The sequence below is a fragment of the Cynocephalus volans genome, chromosome 3 (genome assembly GCF_027409185.1).
Source record: "Cynocephalus volans isolate mCynVol1 chromosome 3, mCynVol1.pri, whole genome shotgun sequence".
Taxonomy (NCBI): domain Eukaryota; kingdom Metazoa; phylum Chordata; class Mammalia; order Dermoptera; family Cynocephalidae; genus Cynocephalus; species Cynocephalus volans.
The window spans coordinates 146481257-146507803 of record NC_084462.1 but is presented as its reverse complement, the minus strand read 5'-3'; the positions used below and the strand labels follow the sequence as shown (position 1 = coordinate 146507803).

Genomic DNA, 26547 nt, shown 5'->3' with positions numbered 1-26547 from the left:
TGTTTATACATTGCATCCATTGAAGGACATTTAGATCGCCACTTTTGGGAGATTACTAATAGAGCTGCTAAAAACATTCACATGTTGGTTTTTTTGGAGAATATAGTTTTTAATTTCTCTTAGGTAAATACCCAGGAGTGGGATTTCTGGGTCATGTGGTATATAATGTATGCTTAATGACTATAGATTTGTTATAGGAATTCAAATAAAATACAGAGGTAACTATTCTTCTAACTGTTTGACACAGTCCTTAATCTATGCAGAGCAAGTAATATTATCCCCATTTTACAGACAAGTAAACTGAGACACAAGTCATATAAAAAATTTGCTTAAAGTCCCAATGATTCAAACTCCAAAAGCTGCTATGCTGCCATGACGGCATATTGACTGTCATCCATGTTATAAAGAAAGTGTCAGTTTTCTTCTTAGCTGAGAGCAGGTTGTCAGTGCTCTATTTAATCCAGGACTAACCACTTATAATTTACAAATAAATGAGAAATAACCACTTATAATTTACAGATAAATGAGAAATAACCTCTACCACCAATCCTTGTGATGGATATCATCACCTTAAGACTATGAATGCTAGGCAATTATGTTTTAGCCGATGTCTAAGACGGCAGCGGGTGGACGGGAGGAATACCCAAAATGGCTGTGGAGAGTTTCAGGTCCCCAGAACAGCACATTTTCCGAGAATCACAAACCCCCCACCCCCTTCTTCCTTACCACCACATCCCCTTCCCACACGCGCGAATTTCTCCACCTATAGAAAAATCCCAACTCAGCTTAAACCCCGCTCGCTTCCCTCCCCTTCCTTCTTAGCCAATAGCAACAGTCCAGCTCAGCCTGACTGGATATAAAAGGCCCACCCCGACTCTCCCTGCTGCTGCTGCCACTTCTGAGAGGGCAGCTCGCTTGTTCATTTTGCCTGCCTAATACACTTTGGTTGAGTCCCTGTCTCCTGGTGTGTTTCTTTTACACTCGGGCCGGGGTTTTTTCCTTTCAACAACTATTGATGTAACTTGATCCAAAATAGGCTACTCTAAGGAGAATTTTACCTCCCTGTCAATTACCAAATTTCACACAATATCAAAAATAAAGAAGGAAAAAGCTTACCCGTAATCTTCGGATCTGGATATCAGAGAACTTTCTCACTCCATTCACTGATGGTACCAAACGATTAAAGAGAGCCTTAAAGAACAGGAGGAAAAGGGTTTTTAAATGAGAGGAACCCCACTGCCTTACTACCTACACCATCAGCACCCAGGGGACCAACACTAATTGGGGTGCTTCAGCCCTTTCGAAAGTGTTCATGCGGTTCATGAGGCCTCAGCATACTACCTTGTCTGTCTGGGTAAGTTCATGGAATATCCGGGCATCGATGGCAGCAGCAACGAGGTTATTAGCTGCAGTGATGGCGTGGATGTCACCAGTGAGGTGGAGATTAAACTGCAAAAGAACAGAAGTCACATCTGTTTCCAAGGTGCTCTGAATCTTTCCAACAGTCATTCTATTGTCACCAAATCAATCCCTATGTTAAAGCCAATGGAATACTGATGGCATCACAGCTATCAGAAACACACCCAATACAGGGAGCTCTTGAAAACATAAATGACTATTCATTCTCAGAAGAAACTCCTCTAAAACAAAGAATTTGCAGTTTTCCCTAAACAACATGTCCAGAGAACACAACCCCACACCACTAGAATCAACAGCAACACTGGATTACAGAGGACACACTCACATCTTTTATTTTTATTTTTATTATTTTTTTTAAAGACTGGTAAGGGGATCTTAACCCTTGACTTGGTGTTGTCAGCACCACGCTCACCCAGTGAGCTAACTGGCCATCCCTATATGGGATCTGAACCCGCGGCCTTGGTGTTATCAGCACCACACTCTCCTGAGTGAGCCATGGGCCAGCCCACATTCACGTCTTTTAAACAGTGAGCAAGAAGGAGCACCAGAGCAGCGCTAACTCTATGTCTAGACACTGTTCCCATTTCTGCATTTAGTACTCTGGGTTCACTGTGCGTTGGTGCTTCCCATTATCACACTTCATCAGATAACTTGCTTAAAATGATTATTCCCACCGAAAGGCCAGACTTCAGAACCAAGCTATGTCACAAGTCTACTAATTATGATGTTTTTTCCTTACATGTTGCTTCTGCTGAGAAACAAGTCATTTGCCCACAAACAGCTCTACAAAAATGGTTAATCTCTGGGGGAAAAAGCTGTAATAAAGGGTCCAAGTCAGCCAAATCCTGGAATACTTTACCTCTTCCATAGGGATAACCTGGGAGTAGCCACCTCCTGCAGCGCCACCTAGAGGATAGGTTGGGGGGGTCTCATGTTAAGCATGCTTCTCCATGACTTGGAAATCAAATATGTAAAAGCAAATCGATTTCTTTACTAAGCATATTATTTATTTACTTTTAAAAAATAATTTGGACTAAGTTAATCAAGTGTTTTCTAATTTTCTTTTAGCACGGCAAAACACTTGATTTTGTTCATGCTGAATAGTCTCTCAATTGAAATCTGAGTCTAAATGACAAAACCATGAACACATATGTACCTACTCATTATCTTTAGGAAAAGGTTCCCTGTGATTCCTAACATTTGTTAAAACACCCAGCTGACAGTTACATAAAGGCAAACCTATTCAATTTCCTACTCTCATAAAGCTACTCTGGTTTTTAAAAAGGAATATTTAAGATACATACACCTAACACAAACAAAGACTACAATTCCTCCAAAGTAGAAGACATATTCTAGAAAACAGCCTAATCACTAGATTTTTGCTGGCCCATTTGGATTATTAACCAAAGGCCAGTCAAAAATGTCTAGATTACCACATTATTAGTGGAATAAATGTCAGTTTGAGGTATAGATTTTGTTTTTGTGAGGCAGAGACCACACAATGAGGCAATCTGCAATAAGAGGAAAAGAAGAATAATAGGTATAATAGATTCAATAAGCAGAACAAGGGAAAAGGCTCCTTCTGAAGTTGAAAGGGGGTTGTTAAGACAAGCTCAAAGTAGAACTAAGTCAGCATGTTTATAAAACAGACAGAAGGGCAAAGGTGTACCCCAGGTCAACATTTGCAGTAATTGCTAGAACAAGCAGAATGTGATACCCTGTCACCAAGCAAATGAGAAAGTTAACTCTAAGAACCCATTATAATTAATAAAATAACTTTAATTAAAAGAGCCTATTTGCAGTACTACAGCAATCAAAATCTGAAGATAAAGTATGACTACTGATGTCATGTTTTCATCCAGCCAGAAGAAGAAACACTGTGTTGATGGTAGTGATTTAGCACTTGAAATAGACTGGGGGTTCGGGGGCACTCTAGCACTTAATAATGATGCCTTTGACCAAGTTACCTCTGAAGTCCTGGTTGCTGCTATTGTAAAATGTTGATAATACTATCTCAAATTGGAGGATAAAATAAAATAATATGCATAAATTGCTTGGCACAATACGTGGCACAAAGCATATACTCAATAAGGGTAGGCTTTTCATTCCCCACAGGTTAAAACACCTGTAGGGTTTGTCTTTCTCTTTAGAATGTCAGCATGGTAATCAGTAGCTATGATTACCTTTATTGTTACTGTGACAGTTAACTATTAGGGTCAAATAAAAGAACCTCCAGCTACACATTACCCATCCCAGAGAATCCCTGTGGAGTGTCAGAGAACGACAGCAGGAGCTAGGGTGACCAACAAAAGCCTTCTCCAAAAGCACTACTCTAGTGGGGTGTGAGGAGGACATTCATGGTGTCTACATGAGTTGAAGACCCCATCAGTGCTTGTGGGTGAAGTGGGCCTGGGAGGAATGAAGGAGAGGCAAGTGCCCTCTGGCCACCCAGGATCCAGCCCCACTCCTACCTTTTATTCCAAAGGTGGGGCCCTGGGAAGGCTGTCGCACACATGCAAAAACGTTTTGATAAAGATGGGCACCGAGGGCTTGCACCAGCCCGATGGTGGTTGTGCTTTTCCCTTCTCCCAGGGGCGTTGGAGTTATTCTTCAAGACGAAAGCAAAAGAAGAGAAGGTTTACTTATAGAATTAAGTTGATCTATATCACTAAATCAGACCTAGCAGACCCTAGAGAATGACTTTTAATCTAAATAATAAAAAAGACAAAAGCCCGGAAAGAGATCTTTTCCAAGAGTCTTGGTTGTAATTTCCAAAAAACTTTAAATTAAAAAAAAAAAAAAAAAAAAGACTGCTGTACTTTTGCTCTCCTCACTGTAAAGAGGAAATATACTTTACTTTATATAGAGAGACACTGCTATAATTTTAATTTCTCAATTTAAAGTCTCAAAAACTAGCTTTTATATATAACTTAGCTCAGCAATAAAAATGAATGTTTAGTAGATCTATTGAATTAATTAATTTGGGGTTAAAAAAAGGTGATTCCATCTGAAGACCAGGTTATAAGACTGAACTCTTCCACCTACTGGATGGATAACCTTGACCAATCTTCTCATCTCTGAAGCATTATAATCTACTCTTATCTACCTTACAGGGTTGCTGTAAGGATCAAATGAGATCAATATGTGTGACAATGCTAAAACCAAATTAAAAGCACCTCCAGAAATATGCGCTAAGTGCAAATGCAACTCCTGGTAATAATAATCAGGATTAAAATTAAGATTTGATTGGCAAAATGAATAAAAATCATACCCGGTCACCACCACATATTTCCCATCGGGCTGGTGCTTCAGGCGCTCTAGCGCTGACAGCAGAACTTTGGCTTTTGTTTGACCATACATTTCTACCTCTCCGGAGAGCAGACCAATTTCTCGAGCCAGGTTCCCAATGGGCTTCGGTTTGCAAGATCGTGATATATCAATGTCACTTTAAAAACATAGCAAATAGGTATCAATCTTTATTCACTGAATTTAATTAATCCCACACTAATTGATGACCCCTCACACCCCCACTACTGATGGTACTTTCAGAGGGAGCTCACATGTACCCACAGTATCCAACAATTCACAAAGTTTTGAATCAGTAAAATTTTGAGTTTACCTTGGAACAGGAGTCTTGAGGTTAAGCTTGTTATACTGAATCGCCCACTTTCCTGGATTAAATTTCTCCAGGAAATGCTTTGCACTCTCTACTGTGCTCTAAACAAAACGACATGAGTGAAACTTAAAAGAGGTGATTATTTTAACCCCCACCTCAGTTCCAAGCCCCAGGTCACTCCAGTTCAATCACAAAATGAACTGGTTCCTGCTCCACATATTAACGTGCCTCAATTCTAAGCAAGACTCTACAGGCACCTACAAGGCTTTGGGGCTGCTTGCCTCTCCCCATATCAGCTGGGGTGTGTTATAAAGGACAAGCAAACCCAAAGAGACCTAGCTAAGTCAGTGTATTTTCACTTTTCTTTTTTGGAAGTTATTATATTCCAAAGGAAATTAGAATTCTGCCGTCCCTGCTTCTTCTCTACTAATGCGACTGGTACCATTTCTCTGTTCTTCCATTCCCTTTTTGTCCTCAACAGATTCACATCTTTACTTAACTTCTGAGTGGGTTTTATGACATTTCTACTTGAGGAGAAAAGCAGGATTCTATCAGCTTTTCAGAAATATTACAGGAACTTTTATTCACAAGTACCTGCATTAGCATTGCAACTGTCATGGGCCCGATGCCACCGGGAACAGGAGTGATAAAGCCTGCCCTCTCTTTGGCCTCGTCATATGCCACATCACCCACGACTTTTCTCCCATTTGGTTTTGTATCATCTGGTCAAAGGGAAAAAAATCAAAGTAAAGTCTGAGAATTCCAATCTTGGTGTTTATTTTTAAGTTAAGCGATCAATTATGACAGTTTGTTCCAAAAATTAAGTAGAATTTTAGGGTATGTTAATCCCATCAGGCTCAAGTGTCTACTTTACTTAAAAGCTATGAGATGACAAGTGTTTGCTATCTCCTATGGAGAAAATTATTTTACCTGAAAAAATTCACAAGATGCTTAAGTGGTTTTTCAGCATCTGGAGAATCCTTTTGTAGTCTCTCAGGAGGCAAATAAAATACCAACCATTTTTAATTCTTAAAACCATCTACCCAGTATATAATGAGCACCTTTTAAAATGGTAATTTGCCAAGGCCTACAAAAGAATTTTTTTGGGTGCACAAAGCTCCAACTATGTCACAGCTGCAAGATACCGTTTCTACAGCAACTGTCAGCATTTTGTAAGCTACATGTGTGAGCTGGAGGAACAATTCAGCATCCAGTTCCAAAGACAAGCACCTACTTAAATGTATGCTAAAGGCAGAGAGTATAATTACACTTCCCTTAAAAGGATACAAGAACACTACAAATCTTACCAGCAAAGAATAGCTATTCAAGAGAACAAAACCCAACGAGGCATCATTGCTCATGCACACAAAGAACATCCTACACTTGGCTTCAGTGCATATCCATGAGGGGCTGGGGACAAGCCTAGACCTTGAAGCAACCCAGCTTCAGAGGCAGGATCGGGTAGAGTCTTAGCCATATCACCACTTCTCTCTCATTGGATCTCCACAACTGAGAGAGGAAGCTTCAGGAAGTAGGCAGAAAGCCAGAATTAAGAGACCCAGGCTCTAGGGTCAGCTCTTCTACTAACTGTTAGTCCTTAGCTGCTATGGGCTCTATGTTCCTCTGAAGTCCAAAGATGCAAAGAAGGATTAACACTACACATCTCACAAGTTCGCTCAGAACCAAATGAGAAAATGTGCAATTCTTAAAACTGAAAAAGCATTCTCCAAACATAAGGGTTTCTCTTCCCACCCTAGATATGCATGATGCATATTTTCCATACATACTAGAAGGAGCTGGTGGACACAAGTCCTCGGGATAGTTTCAGGTTTTTACAAGATTATGAAGCAGCAAACTATGGCACATTTCCTTTTAAATACTATAAAGTCATTTCAAAATGCCAAGCAAATATAGTAGTTCCCCCTTATCTGTGGTTTCTTTTTCCGCAATCTCAGTTATGCACTGTCAAACACGGTCCAAAAATAGGTGAGTACAGTACAATAAGACATTTTAGGAGACAGAGAGGGGCCACATTCACATAACTTTTATTATAGTATATTGTTATAATTGCTCTACTTTATTATTAGTTATTGTTGTTAATCTCTTACTGTGCCTAACTTATAAATTGCACTTTATCACAGGTATGTATGCACAGGAAGAAACAGTACATACAGGGTACAGTACTATCTGAGGTTTCAGCATTCCACTGGGGATCTTGGAATGTATCCCCCACAGATTAGGGGGAACTACTGTGTGGTTATGGTTTTGCCCTCCGTACAAGTTTCAACAGTCTAACACCAGTTAGCTTAAAAACCCCATGCATCTTTTTCTATTTGTTAATGTTCTTCCATAGATAGGAAACATATATCAATTGCTGTACAACTAAATGCTGCACTGGATGAGCTCAGTTTTGCTAACTGAACACTATCAGGGTTTATTTGAGTCCCTGCTGATGTATGTACAGTGTTCCATAGAGAGTATGATGTGGTCAGTGGAAAAAATGACCATTTCTCTACTTAAGTACATGGCTTCAGTAACTGACAAACATTTTGTTTATCTACCCTCAGCCCTAGAATTTCTCTTTCATTGGGAAATTACATGTACAAAATTCAGTTTAACATCTAGCTGAGCCTTAACACCTTGACACTTAATTTGGGTCCCCTAATAACAGAGGCCAGTACAGAAGCCACTACACTGGATAGGCAGAGACTGGATTGGGGTAGGGTGTGGAATCCATTCCTTCTTTCTATAACCCTTCCAAATAAAACACTATTAATCTAGCCCTTCTCTAATTATCTTTAGTAAACCAAGCAGGAAAAATACTTTTATGTGTTTCTCTGGTCAATACCTTCTGCTCTGCACTTGAATCTTAAGAAATATTCCTTCTTTAAAAAAAACATACAAACTTTAATTCATTCTTAATTTGGCAAATGACTTATAATGTTATCCCTCAGTGGACCATGCAAATGATTTAAATGGTCAAAATATGAACCAAGAAGGTGCCCAGTTGCTTCTAAAATGAATACTTGCAAAGAATAGTCTTTAGTTCCTGCAGCCCACTCACTGGTGTGTAACACAGTGATTCTGCCATCCTTAGGGAACAGTAACATCCAGCCTTATTGATATTTATTTGTCTATATGCCCAGGATCAATAAAAACATTGTTGGCCAGGAGGGAAGATATTACTTTGATTTTATTGATATTTTACCACTATGTGAGGAACCAACATGAACAGGATGGCAAGTTTTGTGTTTAAGTCAACATTTCACATCTATCTCCAAGACCCAGGTTTTTCTTCTCCATCTCTCTCATCTAATCCAAAAAATGCCAAAGTAGAAATATCACAAAGAAGATATAAAGTTTAAACAGAATGAGCTTGAAGGTCATACTGCAAGTATTCAACGTGAGGAACTGTAGGAAAGCAATTTCTTTATCGCCCATTAGATAATTACACTACAAGAAAACGAGTGATCAATCATGAGCTACTGTCTTAAAAGCATGGTAGGGAGAGTAGGAGGGAGGTTAAAAACAGTGAAAACTTGACAGTGACTAATGTTTCTGGCAGCTCAGTGTCTACATTTCATTTAACTCAAGATGGAAGGGAGAAAAAAGATTATTATTGCTATAATTCCCTTCAACAATTCAACAGCTGTGAGTGCTAGTAATCAGAAGGCAGAAAGCTGGCCCTGGCACCACAGAGACCACTGCCCATGAGGAATAGACTCTCTAGCGAGGACAGCACAGGACACCAAACATGAGACACATATGATACGAGAAATACCAAGTTCTATGGGGGAGGAGAGAAGAGATCATCCCTGCTTGAGGGGAAATCAGACAAGGTTTGGAAGGAGGAATGAACATTACAGACGGAGAGAAGGTGGGAAGGAAGTGGTTGAAAGTAAAGTTCACAGTGGGGTCTCATTCACTTGTGAGCCCAAGGCCTGGCATTGTGCTTGATGCATAGAAGTAGTTGCTCAATTAAAGACTGCTCCTTTCTTAAATTTACGAGGTATGCATAGAAGTATTTGCTGTACAATTCTTTGAAATTTTATGTTTGAAAAGAACAGCCTGCTCTACTAAGGATGCAGGCATGGGAGCTGCAAAGGACAAACATAGCATGTGCAGGGGAGGGAAAGTGGTCCAGTTCATGACAGCTTAAGACAGGTCTGCACAAGGTGCAAATGAGATAAAAGGATGCAGCGGTCGCGAAACCAGTGTGAGGCTAAGGAGTATGGCAAGTACTGTGGGAGGAAGAGCTCACAGGTCCATGCCGGAAGGTGAACAAGGCAAGGCAAGAGTATGCGGATAGATCTGAGTGGGAATCAGCTGATGGGAGGGACACCAGGAAGAAATGCAGAGCAGTCCATTCAGCTGGTGACACTGAGACAGAGAAGAGAGGAAACAGTTCTTAGTACTTAAAAACTCATCCAATATAGAGAATGAACGGGAGGGAAGCTAAAAGGTTTCAGACCTGAGGGAGGAAGAATGGTGGCATCATTAACCAAAAAAGGGGAGGGAGGAGTAGCTTGGGGATGAGGATGCCAAGTAGAGTTTTGGACTTGATTCAAAGGCCGAATCCATTCTCTCTGCCTAGAAAAAAGCCCGGGTCAAGCACCTTCCTTGTAAAGCCTCCTAGAGAACTCCTGGAAGAATGGGTCCCTCTTCTGGACTCCCACAACACTTTGCAACGATTACACTATATTTTAAATCCATCCGTTACCTTTGTTAAAATAAAGCGTGATCTCTACATGAAGATAAACTGGTATCTCCCTCCCACCCTTTCTCCCACTCTCTCCCTGGCAAAGTCATCTAGTCATCTTGGGAGCTGTACAGCACAGTGACTAAAATCACAGGCTCTGACACCAGGCAGGTCTGCCTGAGAGTGGCAACTGTCACATTCACTAACTGTGTGCACCCTCAAGCAAGTCAATCTCTCTAAGCCTTAGCACTTCGAGCATAAAATGAGACAAATGGTTCTCTCTCCAGCTTCATTTGATAACCTAGACATAATCTTCTAACTGGCCCTCTACCAAAAACCACTGTCCTCCTCCGGCATCACTCACCTGGGACATAATTGATTCCACAGTCAATGACTATGGCCCCAGGTTTGATCCACTCCCCTTTCACCAATTCAGGCCGACCAACTGCAACCACCACGATGTCACCTTTATTTACCTAGGGAAAGGGGACTCAGACTTCAGAAATTAAATAATGAAACACACACCAAAAGATCTAGAAGTGGAAAGGATGCCCCTGAGCTTTGTATTAAATTCTTAATTGTCATCAGCTACTTCCTAAGACATTGGGTTAGGGCTCAAATACAAGCCATATGCTGTGTCTGAAGCCCTTCACATGCTGTGCTTATTCCTACATGTGCCAGAAAGATACCCTTTCACTAGGCCAAACCTGCAGGGCAGAGGGAGCACAGGCTTGGAGCCACAGCCCAGGACAATGTCCCTGGATGACAGAGTGCCCGAAGACTGCTCCCTGTCCTACAGAAGTGGGTTCTACCACCTTCTGCAGAACACTGCTATGGGAGGATTAAGAGAAGGTGCTGCGCCTCTCTGCTGCTCTCTCTCTGCAAAGTGCAGTGTCTTAACTTAAGAGACTTAAGAGACTCTTTAAGAACTGCACTGTCAACAGGGATGTGTACATGTGAGCATTCTTGGGCTCAGGAATAATCTGATGCGGGGGTCAAGAATAAGCTGCCATGGATGTCATGGGACCACTGCCCACAACCTCCTCTGGAGCACCCCACCTCTGAGGCCACCACTGTGATGCATATGGGACTTGGCTGCCAGGGGCCAATCTGAGTGCCTATACTGCTAATTCCTATCTACCACTAGGCAGACAGGGGGAGAAAGTATATGGTTAAAATAAACTCTGTATAAACTTGGGCAACATTTTAATTTGAATTTGTTTCTTCATCTTGTAAAATGAGACAAGAATCATACAATTGTTATAGGGATTATATGAGATAATGAAGGTAAAGTACATGGCAGTGCCTGGCACTTAAATGTTAGCTACTCTCAATATGGGAAGAGAACAGCTCCCACCCCCTCCCACACACACACAAGAACACACACACGCACAGAGAACACTTTCTCCTCTAATCAGAACTCCCCTACCTCCTCGTCCAGATTGGCAGTCTTGGAGTGGCAGGTGGTCACTGTGGCATTGTTCCACAGAAGCAAGTCATGCATTGGGGCACCGACTATTTTACTGCGCCCAACCACCACAGCATGCCTTCCAGCGATCTGCACCCCTGAAAAAAAGCCAACAGGCATCAGAGTTGGAAGAAAAAAGCTGTCTTCCTTCGCACACCACCTATATGGAAAAATTCAGAACAAGTGTACAAAAACAGACTCAGCATCAAACAGAAACCTTCCTAAAAACATTCCTTCTTTGGCAATAATATTCTCAACTCTAGGGTTTCAGCTATAATTTGGGATTTGTACATGTGTCCTTCTTGCTGTGCATTTTTGAGAGCAACTTAAGCCAAGATCCATTCATTGAGTCATAGGGGAGTGGGAAGAAAACCTATACTCAAAGAAAAAAGAAAGCCTGAGGTACAGCTAAACAGCCATATAGAAGAAGACCTCAGATTAAATTACACGGGAAACACAGTTAAATAGGGTGTATATAACATGGTAGAGAAAAGTAAAGGAAATTAGATTAGTATCAGTAATTCTTTCCAACTTTGGTAATTTTATTTATATAGTTCCTCATCCAAATTTCTCTTTTTGCTTAGGGCCTGAGCCATAAGGTTGTTTGCAGGGAAGGGATAAAGGGGAAATTTAACTGTAGTAGGATGCTTTCTTTTTGTTTATCCAGTACCCCTTCTTCTGGCAATATACCAATGTCCTTTTAGGACTGACTCATACTTTACTCAGTAGGGATGGCTTGGGTGGGCACCCAATAGCGGATGAAGGACCATATTTCATCTGCTGGCTGATGAGATCCAGTCCTATGACTGTTAGGCATAAGGATGGAACATGGTTGGAGCTGCTTGGGACCACCAAATGGAGCCTGAGAATGAACTGCCCACACAAAAAAAGCAGAGGTAAGGTCCTGAGGACTCCACCTAAGTGCCTTTACCCGGTCAAAGCAGTGGACCCTTGCTTAAGGCAGTTTGAGTTTAAATTATGCTTCTTGCATAAAATAAATTTTATTAGAAAAAGGTAAGTTCTTATATAATGTTAACATCATGAACATCTAGTAGTAAAGATCTCAAAGCTTGAAGTGTTTAAAAGGTAACTTACTGTCCTTTTGAGGATTCAGCAGAAGACTTGAAGCTGCATTAAGGCAAATGGTAGCTTCATAATCAATAAGAGGAAGTGAGAAGCCTACAGCTACTGTAGTTCATGGGATTTTTTTTTTTTTTTCTTAATCAAGTTGTAATACATTATTTGCTACATATGCTGAAGAATATATATTTAGTTTAGGATTGAACTATAATAGCTGTCCCAAGGCTTACGATTTGACATTTTCTTGCCAACCACAGAAAATTTTCATGTATGCTGTTCAAAATTTTCCCTTTGAAACTTCTGATCTACTTTTTTTTTTGGTGGCTGGACATGATCTACTTCTTTTCAACAGGACGCACCTCCTTGTAAAAAATAACCTCTGCTAAAGTTATTCATAATGAAACTAAAATACCAAGGTGCTAACTAAATGACGGGACAATACAACCAACTGTTCAAGAGATGCATTTCCAGCCATCTGTCTAGTCCTAGAACTACTATGGAGAGTCAGTGCCCATTTCAGGGATGGGTTTTTTTTACTTTGTACCCTTGTAGACTATCTGAATTCTTATTACCATATAGGTTATTTTTTCAGTTATTTGAACTTAAATGACTCTGAGTTCAAATCTGGGTTCTGCTATATCTTGGACAAGTTACTCAATCTCTCTGAGCCTATTTTCTTAGCTGTTGAACAGTAATAGAACCTACTGCATAGGGCTGTTGAGAAAATTAAGTGAGAATTTAGGTAATGCCGCTAGTAGACAGGCTCTTCTGCCAATCGAATCAATTTATTTATGGCCCACAGTGTACCTCCTCCAGACTTCCACGCATCAAGACCAGGCTCCAAGAAGTGGAGCTTTCTTGTTGTTTGGTTGGTTTGTTTTTACCTGTCTTTTTGATGAGTTCCAAACATCCTCTAGGCGTACAAGGAATGAAACAGTCATTTAGGTCACCTCTAGCAAGTTTTCCAGCATTGATACTAGTCAATCTAAAACAACAAAAGTGATGAAAATACAGAGGAAATAAAGGTAATTAGGTGTCTTTACTCTTTAAAAGCAAATATGCTGTCTTCCCAAAATAGAAATATATTATAAATGGAATTATGGAATGTGAAATAGGAAGCCAAGCCACACTCACCCATCCACATCTTTTTCAGGTGCAAGAGCATTGACCACTGTTTCTGTGTTCATGGGATTCTCTGAATCTAAAGGTAGCTGTACTATGAACCCATGTACTGTGGAGTCTTCATTCAAAGACATGATGTGCTTTAACACCTAAAAGTAATACCACGTGTAATTTGTATATCACATGGAAATCAAAAGGGGGAGAAACACTTTCAAAGGCAAAAAAATCCAGTTGTCCCATTTTCCCCCAAGAGTTTAATTATAGTTCTCTCAGAATGTATCTCTGCCTTGAATACTGAGAGCAACTGTACTTTAACACAGAATGTATCCGCCCCAGTGTCTGGTAAGCAATCCATCAAATAAAAGAGCTGAGAACTTTAAAACTTATTACTGCAATAGTAATATCCATGTTACAATCATCCAAATCAAGATCCAGAGCAGCAACATCCAATAATCTTTTCTGCGATGACAGAAACGTTCCATAATTTGTACCTTACAATACAATGGCAGTTATTGAATACTTGATGTGGCTAGTACGACTGAGGAATTTTTAATTTTATTTCATTTTAATTAAATTTAAGTAGTCTCATGGGGCTAGTGGCTACCATACTGAACAGTACAGATAAAGAATTTTTCCACGACCTCCGAAAGTTCCTTTTTCCTCCTGCCCCTTTACAGTTTAATCCCCTACCTACAAACAACCACGGTTGTAACTTGAATCACCACTGATCTGTTCTGCCAATTCTTGAACATCATATAAATGGAACATATATTTGGTTTTTAAAATGCAGATAGTCACAGGCTAAGTAACCATTTTAATGAACACCACAGATGACTCATAAGCGAAGGGTGCTGCAATCGCACTTTGAGTACCAAACGTCCCTACCCTAGGACTGCACCATTTACTCTGACTATTTTCAAAGATTTTCTGGAAGTGGGGACTGGAAAGAAAAAATTACCTGGAGGTCTTGCATATGCTAAATGTGTCAGTCCCCAAAGTTCCGCTAAAACAAAAACCACAGAGGAACGCACTTCAGCTGCCCTCTGAACAATCCATTCATAACAGCTCACCTCATGTTCTGTGGCCGTTCTTGGTAACTTAATGTGAGTGGCTTTGATCCCAATCTGCAAAAGTATACATTAAAAACAGGTAAACGGCAAGAGAACTTGAGATAAGGGCCCATTTCTTTTACAGATATGACTAAAACAAACCAGGAGGTATTAGTCACCATTGCAGCCTTGTATATTCTGAAGAATCAGTCCGTCATCTCAACCCTCATCTTAGCCCTGAAAAATTAGTCCCTCATCTTGACCCATTCATCATTCACTTGTTAATTGTCAACATTGCACTTCAGCAGTTTCATGTCCGTTATTCCTGCTCTTTGGGAGGGAAATCATTGATGAGAAAACAAATATTCAAGGTCAAACCAGAGGCCACAGCTCTAAGTTACCTACTTCTGACTTGCAAAACAGATAAACTTAATGTTTGCTGTGGGTGATAAAAGTTTTTATGGGGAGGGGCACAAAGGGCAAGGGGTAACCGACAGAACCCGGGATAGAGGTGGGGGAAGGGGGGGGGCACCGCTGTTCTAGGCTTTACCTCTTCAGCAGCCTTCAGCTTCATATTTATGTAAAGGTTGGAATCATCTCTGTCGCCAACCTAGAATAATAAATACATGCAAATCAGACAATTAGGGAAGGGCCGAGTGAACAGAAAACCTTCTGCGATTTCAGTTTTAATAAAAGAAATGTTTAATCATGTGACTCTTATTGCAGAGAATTTCTCCAGGAGAATAAGAGGAGAATAAGAAGGTTGTAGTGCCCTAGATGTGAACAGAGGTGGTGTTACAGCCTCTCCCCGAAACAAGGCCTGCCTGATTCCCACTGAAAAAGCCAAAAGAAAAGCAAAAGCAGGGGACATCTGCATCTGTATTGGAAACTAAGTAAGGGTGCTACAGGCCTACTAGAAACATGTGAAATTTCTGCTGACATGCCAGAACAGGGCACAGCACATAGGGCTGACAAGTTGTCATCTGGCAAGAAAAACACCTGAGAGGCAGGAGCAGCTGAGGGCACATTCTGCACTCTCTCCCCCACACCCAGGGGCAATGGAAAGCTCTTGTGCCCAGCCACACAGAGAAGGGAAAACTGGAATGGGGAGGGGACCTCATTCTAGCTTACACAGAACAGATACCCAAGCAAGGTAAAGGCAGCCTGTGGCCCTCAAGACAGAGAGGGAGGTGTGGCCCACAAGGCAAATCTTTGGAACCAGCACGCTGTGTCTCACTGTGTCCCCTGCGTTTCTTTAATCACAAACATATTTATCATTTTTTATTAGAACGATTCATCTGTAAAATTTTATTTTACAAATATTTTCCAATGCTCCAGTGGTTGACATCTTTCCTTTTCAAGGCTGAAATACATCACTATAAGTTTGGTTTCTCCCAAAATTGCAGAGGGCATTGCAGAGGGAAATGTGATAGGTCCCTCGATATAAGATAACTGAAGCACGGCTCCTTTTAACTGAACCAAGGCAGAGACAGAAGCTGGCCTTTGTAATACAGCATTTCCAGACCTTGTTATATTGTTGCTATTACTGGACCGCTACCCTCAGATCTCAGGGGCACAGCCTGAATCTTCACTATGGTTGTCTCTTACACAGATACTTTTCAGTATTGCAGTGCTAATTTGAATTTCAAGAGAACCAAATGAGTCCTCTGAGGGGAATTTGACTTTTTTACAGGTTATTTGTACCTAAGTGCATTAATTGCTTCCTGTAGGGGCTTCCATGTTTCCTCTTTGGTCATTTTCTGTATATATGTTCTTTGCCCCTAACACCCAACCTTCACTGATTGGGTTACCAGAGTTGATATACTCTGGGATTTTTAGATCAAAGTAGGAAAGAAGTAGAACTGAATACAAAAGTATTATTTTTTATATTTTCATTCATATTTATACCTAAATTAGTTATTTAGACTTAACTCTGAGATTAAATAGTTTTATTACTCATTGCCACTCCTTTTTAAACTACAATTTCTCTGTTCTGGAGTTTATCTTCATTCATATCTCCGGTCACTTTTCCAGGAAAGGAATGCAGACATTTTCTAAACCTATGCGTATCTGAAAATATTTTTCTGCTGTCCCTTGTACTTGAGGGACCTTGGCTGATTTGGAATGACAACAAAGATGTCATTCCTTCGGAGATGCTATCTTCGGCAACTAATGTTACAAAGAGAAGTCAAAGTCTTTTGTTGTTGTTGCTCCTTTACACGTAACTGTATTATGTCTGTATATTCTGAATGAATTTTCCTAAAACTACAGAACTACCACCAGTTGCAAAAAGAAAACTTAATAGTTATAGATACATCAAAGTTTTATTGTAATCCTAATGCAGAGGAAAAGACCTCTAGGGAGCCAATTCAAAGATCCATTCTTAGTATGGACATTTTATAGAGGAAAATGGTTACATAATCATTGATAGACTAGATGCAAAAAGAATATTTAGTTAAACAATAGATGTTTGACTGGTGGTCAAGTGGATGGGTGGAAGACTGGTTTCCCAGAAAAAATCTTAATTCCATTGCAGTTTATCAAGAAAATACTTAAGCACTTTGTCAGGAATGCTATTTTCTTTCTTGAAGGCGGTAGTGCATTACATCATCCAAAAAAAGGTCCTATTCCAGAACAGGTTAGGACAATTTTTTAAAAAAATCAGGAGCCAAGCTGTTTCTGTAAAGGGCCAGACAGTATATATTTTAGGATTTGCTGGCCACATACCCTGGCACAGCTGCTACCATCTGTCTTACAACCAGGGCAGCATTTGGACATGGACCATGGTTTACCAATCCCTATTTTATACCACAAAGTACATTGGATATTGGCCTAGTCATTAATTTTTCTTTCTGTTTCAGGAACCTTTCACAGATCTTCAGGACAGTCAGTTTATTAATTTTATTGTTTCTGACCATGTATTTTGTGAGGACTGAATGAGTTAGTATACATAAAGCACTCTGAATAGATCCTGTTAGGAAGCAAGTGTTAGCTATTATATTATCAATAATTAAAGTATTTTATGTGCTAAGAGATATAGTCTCATTTGTATCTCTTATAATGAAAAGTCAAGTCTAAATTTCCTATAAATATTCAGTTATTTGGGAAGTAACTCATCCATTTTTTAAAAATTCTAATTATTTTGGTACAGGGATTGAACGCTGGATCCTTGTGTTATCAGCACATGCTCTAACCAACTGAGCTAACCAGCCAGCCCCCCAAAACTCCAACTTCTAAGTATACACTTGGGCCAGATCATGAATGTCCTTGGATGTAGTGGACATCTATTTTAAACACAAGAAAAAAAAGAACATGTCCTAATATTGCTAAGAAAAGGTTTACAGAAACAGATTTCTTGCCTATGACATTTACTCTTAACTCTTAGTGATTTGCAAAAAAAAAAAAAAAGGAAAACCTATTACAGCAGAGAACACACCAAGCATAGATCAACAGGCCTTCTGTGCTTTTCTTCTCCGCTAATGCCACCCTTGTGGGGTGGGGAGGCGATATTTAAGCACAATTCACTCTGAAATTCTTGATGAACAAGGGACAGAAAGTTAGCAAGGGATTAAATGATGTATGTGGAGACACACATGTTAGAGAGACTGTGAGGCAGGGAAACCAGCATTTCTGAGGGAGTTTGAAATGAGAGCTATGTATGAGTTTCCTGTCATCCAAATCAACCCTTTGAACATTCATTCGTATATTTGTCCCTACAAATATTTATTGAGGGGCTGGACGGTTAGTTCACTCAGTAGAGCATGGTGCTGATAACACGAAGGTTAAGGATTCGGATCCCCACACTGGCCAGCTGCCAAAAAACAAACAAAAAGATAAGTTACTGGCTTACCAGATGAAATTGCCTAGGGCAATGGTTCTCAAAGGGTGGCCCACACACTCTTGGGGGACTCCAAGACCCTTTCAAAAGATCTGTGGGGGCCAAACTATTTTCATACTACTACTATGATGGTGGTGTTTGCCTTTTTCATCATGTTGACATCTGTACAGATGGCACAAAGGTAAAGGTGGGTAAGGCTGCTGGCAACTTAGCACAAATCAAAACAATGGCACCAAACTATACTAGATGTCAAGGTATCCTTCACTGCCACTGTTGGGAAAATAGAATAATTTAATCAGGTCCCCTCACCTGCCCGTAGGATTGGGGGTGGTGCGGCGCACTCTTTGTAAATAAGTTGTGTGGGGGTGGAGTTAGTGTGCCTGGTGTTGATTGCCTCAGGCATCTGCCACACACATAGCCATCAGCCATCTACGGCTCTGAGGACCTGTTTGCCAGTTACCTAGCTCATAGACCTGTGTGTGAGGGGTCTGGTGACCCAGCCTGGCATGTGAAGTGTTTGTGACCCAGTCTGTGAATGGGCTTAAGGGGTCTGTGAGCTCCAGACCCAGCCCTAACTCTACAAATAGCCCAGTTGGCAGGATTATGGGCAGGTAAAAGAGCGCAACAATTGGTGTCATTGGCAGGATTCCAATATTAACCTAGCCCAACAGCCAAACACTCTCAGTAAGAATAGATATCAGTTCCACTTAGTAATGCCCTTGGTGAGGCAGTACAACTTATTATTTTATTAAACCTTGACCCCTGAGTACATGTATTTTTAAATATTCTACATAAAGAATTGGGAAGCACTCATAAAGCACTTGTGCTGCATACGGAAGTACAGTGTTTGTCACTAAGAAAAACACTTGTGCTTTTTTGCCTTGCAAGCTGAACTAGATGCATTTTTATACAGAACACCATCTTTACTTGAAAGAACAATGGACAAACAATCATTATTCAGGCTGAGTATTTGGGAAATATTTTCTCAAAAATGAATAAAGTGAATCTGGTACTTCAAAGAAAACAACTAACTGTATTTGTTGCCAATGATAAAATTTGAGTTTTCAAGCAAAATCTAGAACATTTTATCCACCCCTGTGAGCTTGACAGTTTCTCAATACTTAAAGACTTTTCTGAGAGCTTGTTGGTGATATTAATGATTGTGACTTTTTTATATTGCATAATGAAATATGTTAACATTTGGAAGATCTGCATAATTCAGTGAACTATTATTTTTCCAAATGAGGAACAAAGGATGTTACAAAACCATGCATGGGTAAATATCTATTCCAACTGTAACATTTTGATGTAACAAAGTATGCAAGTACAAAAAGATGTGACAAAGTGTTAAAGTTCACTGATAGAGTTTCAGATTCCATATTGCAACGAACCTTTTAAAACTTTACTTACACTCCTTTACTTTGATACTACTGGTGCTGTATCAAAGAAAAATATCCACAATTATCTAGGGAGACTATTAAAAATTATTCCCTTTTACCACTACACATCTGTACAAGGCCAGATTTTCTTCATATATTTCAATCAAGACAGCATACAGCAAGAGACTGAATGCAGCAGCAGATAGGAATCCAGTTCTGTTCTATTAAGACACAGTAAAGAGTCATGCAAAAATGTAAAATAATGCCTCTCTTCTCACCAAATTTTGCTTTCAAAAAGTTATTTTTCTATAAAAATGTTATTTATGTTCGTATATAATGAAGCTTACTATTGGCATCTTTAAATAAATAAATATTTTAAAAACTTCTTAGTTTTACTTTCCAATATGGTAAACATTAATGAGTAAATTTGTATTTGGAAAAAAAAGAAAAAGCTCCTCAAGGTCTTAGGTTTTTAAGAGTGTAAAGGGGTCCTACTAAGACCAAGATTTAAGAGACACTGGCCTTAGGGAAAGGGTATCCACCAAGAAAAGCAGAGTTAGAAGTTTAGCTGAAGAGGGGGAGCCTGCAAAGGGAAACTGAAAAGGTATGAGGTTTCATGAAAGAAAAAAAGAAAAAAAAAAAAACCCGAAGGCAAGGCCTGAAGTGCATGTTGTCTGAAGTACTGTTGAGAGATGGACTAAGGAGGACATCAAAGGAAATATACTGTCATAATACCTGTAAAATTGCCAGGCCTGGTATGAAACCAGGTACTTGCTCCTTCATTTCTGTGACCTGGTTCTTCAGTTTCTCCCTTATTTGCCTAGACATAAAGGAAAGGTTGGAGTTAACAATGTTCTAAGCACAAATAAGTAATTTGGATTATTACACGAATTTCTCTTTTAAGTTAAAAACACCTTTGCTGAATGGACATTATGTGGTGTAGTACGTACCATGAACTTCCCATCAATTTTCCAAGCCTCACGTAGATATGAATCTTTTCTAACTCCTACTGACACGAACTGGGCCATGGGGTGTGGGGATAGTTAGTATAAAATGTATTAGTTGATGGCACTTAAAATCATATAGCAAATAAAATAAAAATTGGACCAACACTTCTGGGAGGTGACGATTCTCATCTTTTTCAGCATCTCTAGGTACTGTCATGAAAAAAAATTTTCAGGAAAGAACTCAAGCTCACAATTTTAGCTCAACCTACCCTGGTAATACAACTACAGGGAATACACATTAGGCTAAATGACAAATCAATGAAATCCACTCCAAATTCAATATGAACTTACAAATTCTATTCTAACTCATAAGTGAATTTTCCTTACAAAGAATTTAACAGAAGATTAAAAATATAACCTCTTGTGAAACTAAGATAATCAATTTACCAACAAATGAAGGTACTTCAAAAAGTTAATGGAAAGACTGATATTATCTTTCAATTCTATTTTCCCATGAACTTTTCAAATTACCCTCATATAACTTCTTAAGAATTCAGTAGGACATCAAGTAAATTAAACTACATACACAAAATACTCAAAATAGCTCAATCTTGCCCAGTTATGATATACAGTACAGGCTTTGACTTGAACAGGATCTGTCTCTCTTGGAAAACCAGTTTTGCCATTTACCTTTCTTCATCTTACTATCCAACCACACTTGATATACAAATATACATCGACATTCACATGCATCTCTTCCCTCATTCTAATTTGCTTACTCCCAGCTCTACTTCAAACTTAACAAAAAACTGACATAAACAGGCACAGGAGTCACAAGAAAGAGATTATCTGGATTGGCCTAGTAAACATCAAGAATGTTGAATAGTACAAGAAGTCATACTCAAGACTTCCAAATTTTATTTCTAGTTAGTGACCTTGTTTTTTCAAATCAACATTCTATACAATAATATAGTTCAAAAGAAGGGTAAATATAGACTACTGGATTTTTTTTTTTTTTTAATTGGGATTTGATCTGGACACGAGCCACAGTTCTGCTCTGAGACAAGAGAACAGGGAAATCCTGGAACTGCCCAGTAGTTCCAGACTTAGCTGCTTCCCTGAATGACAATCAGATGTGATGCCTGGACAGTGCAGAAGTCTCCACCGGGACAGTCAAGTTCCCAGACTCACCTCTCTCCTTCCAGCACCCCCTCCCTCCAACCATTATATTGACACAAAGGACTGTAAGTGCTTTAGAACAGAAGACTCAAACAATAGCACAAGCAGAAAGCGTCTGTCAGTGCTCTGCCAGAAAAGGGCTAGGCAAAGGTTTCTAATAGTTCTCCTTAACCCCCCATCTCAACCCAAGCAAAACCCATGAAGTAACATTAGCAGCACAACAGAAAACTGGCTCAAATAGAAATACAGCAAGAACCAACATATCTGAGACTCTCAATAACCTTGTGAGGTAGGCAAGGTAGGAGAGGCTTTCTTTTGCCCATTCACAGATATAGAAACAGACTCAAAGCAGGCATGTGACTTTCCCAAGGCCCATAAGCCAAACGAAGAGCAAGTGCAAAGGCCCCAAGTGGGTAAATGAGGTCCCATTAGAAACTGGAAGCAGTAACCAGATCAGGTAGACTGTTTTCATTCTGAATTTGATGAGAAGCCAGTAAAGGATCAGACTTACATTTTTAAAGGAGTATTCTGGTGATGAATTGAGAACACACTGTAGGGAGAAAGGTGAAAAGCAAGACAACTGCAATTGCAAAAGTCTAGGCCAGAGATGACGGTGGCTTGGACTATGGTGACTTGGATTACAGTGTCACAGTAAACTGGTAAGAAGTGGCTGAATTCTAGACCTATTAACATGAAGCACAGAGAAAATGCCAGGCTACCAATGACTCTGAGCTTTTGGGGGTTGGGAAATGGAACTGAAAAGATGGACAATTACAATTTTTTTTTCAAAGATGACCAGTAAGGGGATCATAACCTTTGACTTGGTGTTGTCAGCACCACGCTCACCCAGTGAGCTGACCGGCCATCCCTATATGGGATCCAAACCCATGGCCTTGGTGTTATCAGCAACAGACTCTCCTGAGTGAGCCACAGGCTAGCCCCAATTACAAATATTTTAAGGCATCAGATTTCATACCGATAAAATAAATCTATTTACCAAATCTTATAAGGATTCTAAAATAAGTAAGCATTTGAGACCTGAAGAAGGGAGTCAGGGGAAAAATAAAAATAATACTAATACCCAGCAGGTAGCAAGCTATAGGAACCCAGGACAACAGTGGGTATTGGTGGAAAATGTTGTTTCAGCCCAGTAGGTTAAGAACAAAGAAAAAAATGTTCCATATTTTCTGTCCATCCATTTGAATGAGCATGTTTGCAATTTCTTTTTTTCTAAAAAATGATTATAGCTTGAGACCAGTTATATGACTCTCTTAAATGCTTCCTAAGAAAAAGGATTATTTTTAAAGTTGCATTGGCAACGGTATTCTTCCAATTGGAAATATTTGTTTAAAAGCTAACATGCAGGCTCTTTTATAGAACATGACCAGAACAGCAATAAGAGACATTTAAAAATGCACATAAACCACAATCAGCAAATACTAGACAATCCAGAACACTAAAGCAACAGGCAGAAAGTTTTCTGCTGTGGTGAGGGGGAAAACAAAACAAAACAAAAAAACCCTAAAAAACAAGACAGTTGCAATCAGGCCTGCATAAATCCCTTAAAATATTTTCCCTGCATTGGTTTTCTAGCTTGGCCATTAATAGAAGAACCCTAAGATGAAAAGAGAATAATGAAAGCCAACTATCAGCTATGCCAGAAGTTAAACTATAAAAGAAAAACATGGAGAGAAAAAGCTAACACTCCCTCATCTGCCTTTTAGGTTCATAAAACTGTGATGAATTAAGTGGTGGAAAAGCCGTTAACTTTTACAGCTCATAATTTCCAGGAAGTTTAAATGCTGTAACCAAACAACTTTTTTTTTTTTTTTTTTCCTAAAAGATGACCGGTAAGGGGATCTTAACCCTTGACTTGATGTTGTCTCTCCCAAAAGATTCACACTCTCCCAAATGAGCCATGGGCCGGCCCCCAAAGAACTTTCTAAGCATTAAGATTTTCTAAATCATCAGAAACTTCCTTGAGTTGGTAGATATGTCCCATTTCTATCCATGGCCCAGGAGTTACACACAAAATGAGGCCAAAATAGGCATCTGGAGAAACACTCGTGATTCCTTAAGAGTAGAACTACACATACCAGAGTCACACCATCCTCTACTGATACTCTCTAAAGTCTAAGGGAAGACATACCTCAATCTCTGCATAGGAGAAAACACTCTATGTACTAGAGTGTTAATGAAAGAAGTAAGAAAAAGTAGCAGAAACCATTAAAGTCTCCCCGGTCTTGATGGATAGATAGTAGTAAAATAACCATAGCCAATTAGATATGATATAAAAAGCACAAACATAAATAGATACAAATGTAGTTTTAACTAAGTTGCTACTGGCATCTAGTGGGGAGGGTTTAGGGATGCAACTAAACATCCTACGATGCACAGAGCTCCCCACAACAAAGAATTTTCCAGCCCAAATGTTAAGAGTACCCACTATTAACTTTAAAAGGTTGAGGAACTCTGCTATAGGGCAAAAAAATGTAATGTTTGTGGTTATCTTTTCTTTATAATGTATAGAAATCAAGGGCTGCCCCATGGCTCACTGGGGAGAGTGTGGTGCTGATAACACCTAGGCCATAAGTTTGGATCCCTATATAGGATGGCTGGTTAACTCACTTGGGAGAATGTGGTGCTGAGAACACCAAGTCAAGGGTTAAGATCCTCTTACCAATCATCTTTTAGATAGATAGATAGATAGATAGATAGATAGATAGATAGATAGATAGATAAATAGATAGATAAATAAGGTATAGAAATCAAGGTGGTAATCATTTATAACTCTAAATTTTTAAAAAATCTCTATGAACAAGAGTCATTTGCATTACTGTACTATCAGTTTTGTCCATGTTAACTTCACCCAAATACAGTTGTAAAATTGCCTAGTCAATAAAAGTCAAAGGTGCATACCCCTATAGAACCCAACTACCCCTGGAGAGTCCTAGTCATAGCTTGACACCACTAAATAGTCACCCAGTCATCTCTTTTGCCCAAAGTCTGGTTTTTTTTGGTTTTTGGCTCTGGCTGTTACAAGGATTGAACCCTTGACCTTGGTGTTATTAGCACCATGCTCTAACCAACTGAGCTAACTGGCCAGCCCTGCCCAAAGGCTTATACCATTACAGTTGGCCCTCCATATCCATGGGTTCCACATCAGTGGACTCAACCAACCAAGGATCAAAATATATTCAGAAAAAAAACCCAAACTGCATCTATAGTGAACATGTACAGGCTTTTTTTCCTTGTCATTATTCCCTAAACAATAAAGTATAACAACTATTTACACAGCATATACATTCAAGTATACAGGAGCATGTATACAGGTTATAGGCAAATACTGTGGTTATATGCCATTTTACGTCAGGCACTTGAACATCTCCAGATTTTGGTATCTGCAGAAAGTCCTGGAACCAATCTCCCACAGATACCGAGGGACAACTGTATCCCTGACAAAGTCTGTTACAAATTCCAACTCATTCTCTTTAACGTGATGGCTCAATTTTGAATCTTTGACATTTTATGACAGAATGAAAGCTTTGCTGATATACGAGGGTATTTCAGAAAGTTCATGGAAAGATTCACATTACCTTTTAATTCTATTTTTTTCCTTTCTTTTTTTTGGTGGCTAGCCGGTACAGAGATCAAACCCTGGACCTTGGTGTTATCAGCACCACACTCTAACCAACAGAGCTAACTGACCAGCCCTGATTCTATTTTCCACAAACTTTTTGAAGTACCTTCGTATAACCTAACAAGGACATTTCAACAGAAGCTGTATGGTACACGAAGGAGGTGGCAAATGGTATTTAGCCACATGACTAAGAAATATACATGATAAAAGTAAAGCTGCTGTTAAACAACAAAAATGCTGAAATGTAGCATAAACAACAAAAACGCTGAAATGAAGCACAAACTTAATTCTCAAAAGGTACATGAAAAACACCTTCAGTAACTGATCAAAGAAAAAGCAAGAACATTCATCTTCAAAATATAGGGCTTTTTCTAAACAAGGAAACACATTTATGCCCCCCACCACAAAAAAGTAGATTATTATAAGATTTTAACAATGCAGTATGACAAATGTTTTATTTAATTTGTTTTATTTCCATTTTATTTGTTGCTTTATTTCATTTGTTCATTACAACTTTTATATTGCTAAAAATACTTCAAAAAATTTAAAAATTTTAATATGTAGTTTCCTGTAAAAATAATTGTGACTGTGAGGCCACCTAGTGTTCTGAGGAATATGTATATTTCAAATTCCTATTAATTTAAGTCAAGTTAATTGACTAAATTACCTTCCAGTTGAAAGAAAATTGATTGTTTTCGCATATCACTAATATAGCAAAAGCTACATTATTTCAGTATACAGAACAGTGAACTGATAATAGTACAGTAAAAATTATTATAATGTAACCCAAATATTTACTAAACCTGATAGGTACCTCAGATACATATTTGAAAGCCTAATGTAAAGAAATTATTTTATGCTTCATTGAAAATTTATAACGTAAAGTTCTTCCATCCAATTCTCTCTAACTCTAAAAGACTTAAGAAAGGAAAGGTAAATTGCCTGATATGTATGACATAAAAATAACTCAAAATGGTATAAAATTTTAACGAAACCTCTAACTCTCAGTGAGGGTGAAGGCCATCATTGATTCACATACACAATGATACAATAACTACTTATTTCAAGCATCTAGATGAGGGTTTCTCAATCTCAGCACTATTGACATTTG

General features: G+C 39.2%; 1 protein-coding gene across 1 annotated transcript in view; it reads right to left on the bottom strand.

The window, feature by feature from the left end:
• The window catches only part of MTHFD1 (methylenetetrahydrofolate dehydrogenase, cyclohydrolase and formyltetrahydrofolate synthetase 1), a 58480-nt gene that overhangs the window by 24365 nt on the left and 7568 nt on the right, over positions 1–26547 (bottom strand). The window contains exons 2-15 of the mRNA XM_063088848.1: positions 20406–20490; positions 15004–15063; positions 14475–14528; positions 13417–13553; positions 13167–13267; positions 11164–11300; positions 10099–10210; positions 5630–5757; positions 5039–5136; positions 4691–4864; positions 3891–4027; positions 2279–2325; positions 1342–1449; positions 1117–1191 (exon numbers count right to left, since the gene is read on the bottom strand). Of these exons, the coding sequence (XP_062944918.1) occupies positions 1117–1191; positions 1342–1449; positions 2279–2325; positions 3891–4027; positions 4691–4864; positions 5039–5136; positions 5630–5757; positions 10099–10210; positions 11164–11300; positions 13167–13267; positions 13417–13553; positions 14475–14528; positions 15004–15063; positions 20406–20490 (1453 nt within the window). The remainder of the gene's footprint in view (positions 1–1116; positions 1192–1341; positions 1450–2278; positions 2326–3890; positions 4028–4690; positions 4865–5038; positions 5137–5629; positions 5758–10098; positions 10211–11163; positions 11301–13166; positions 13268–13416; positions 13554–14474; positions 14529–15003; positions 15064–20405; positions 20491–26547) is intronic.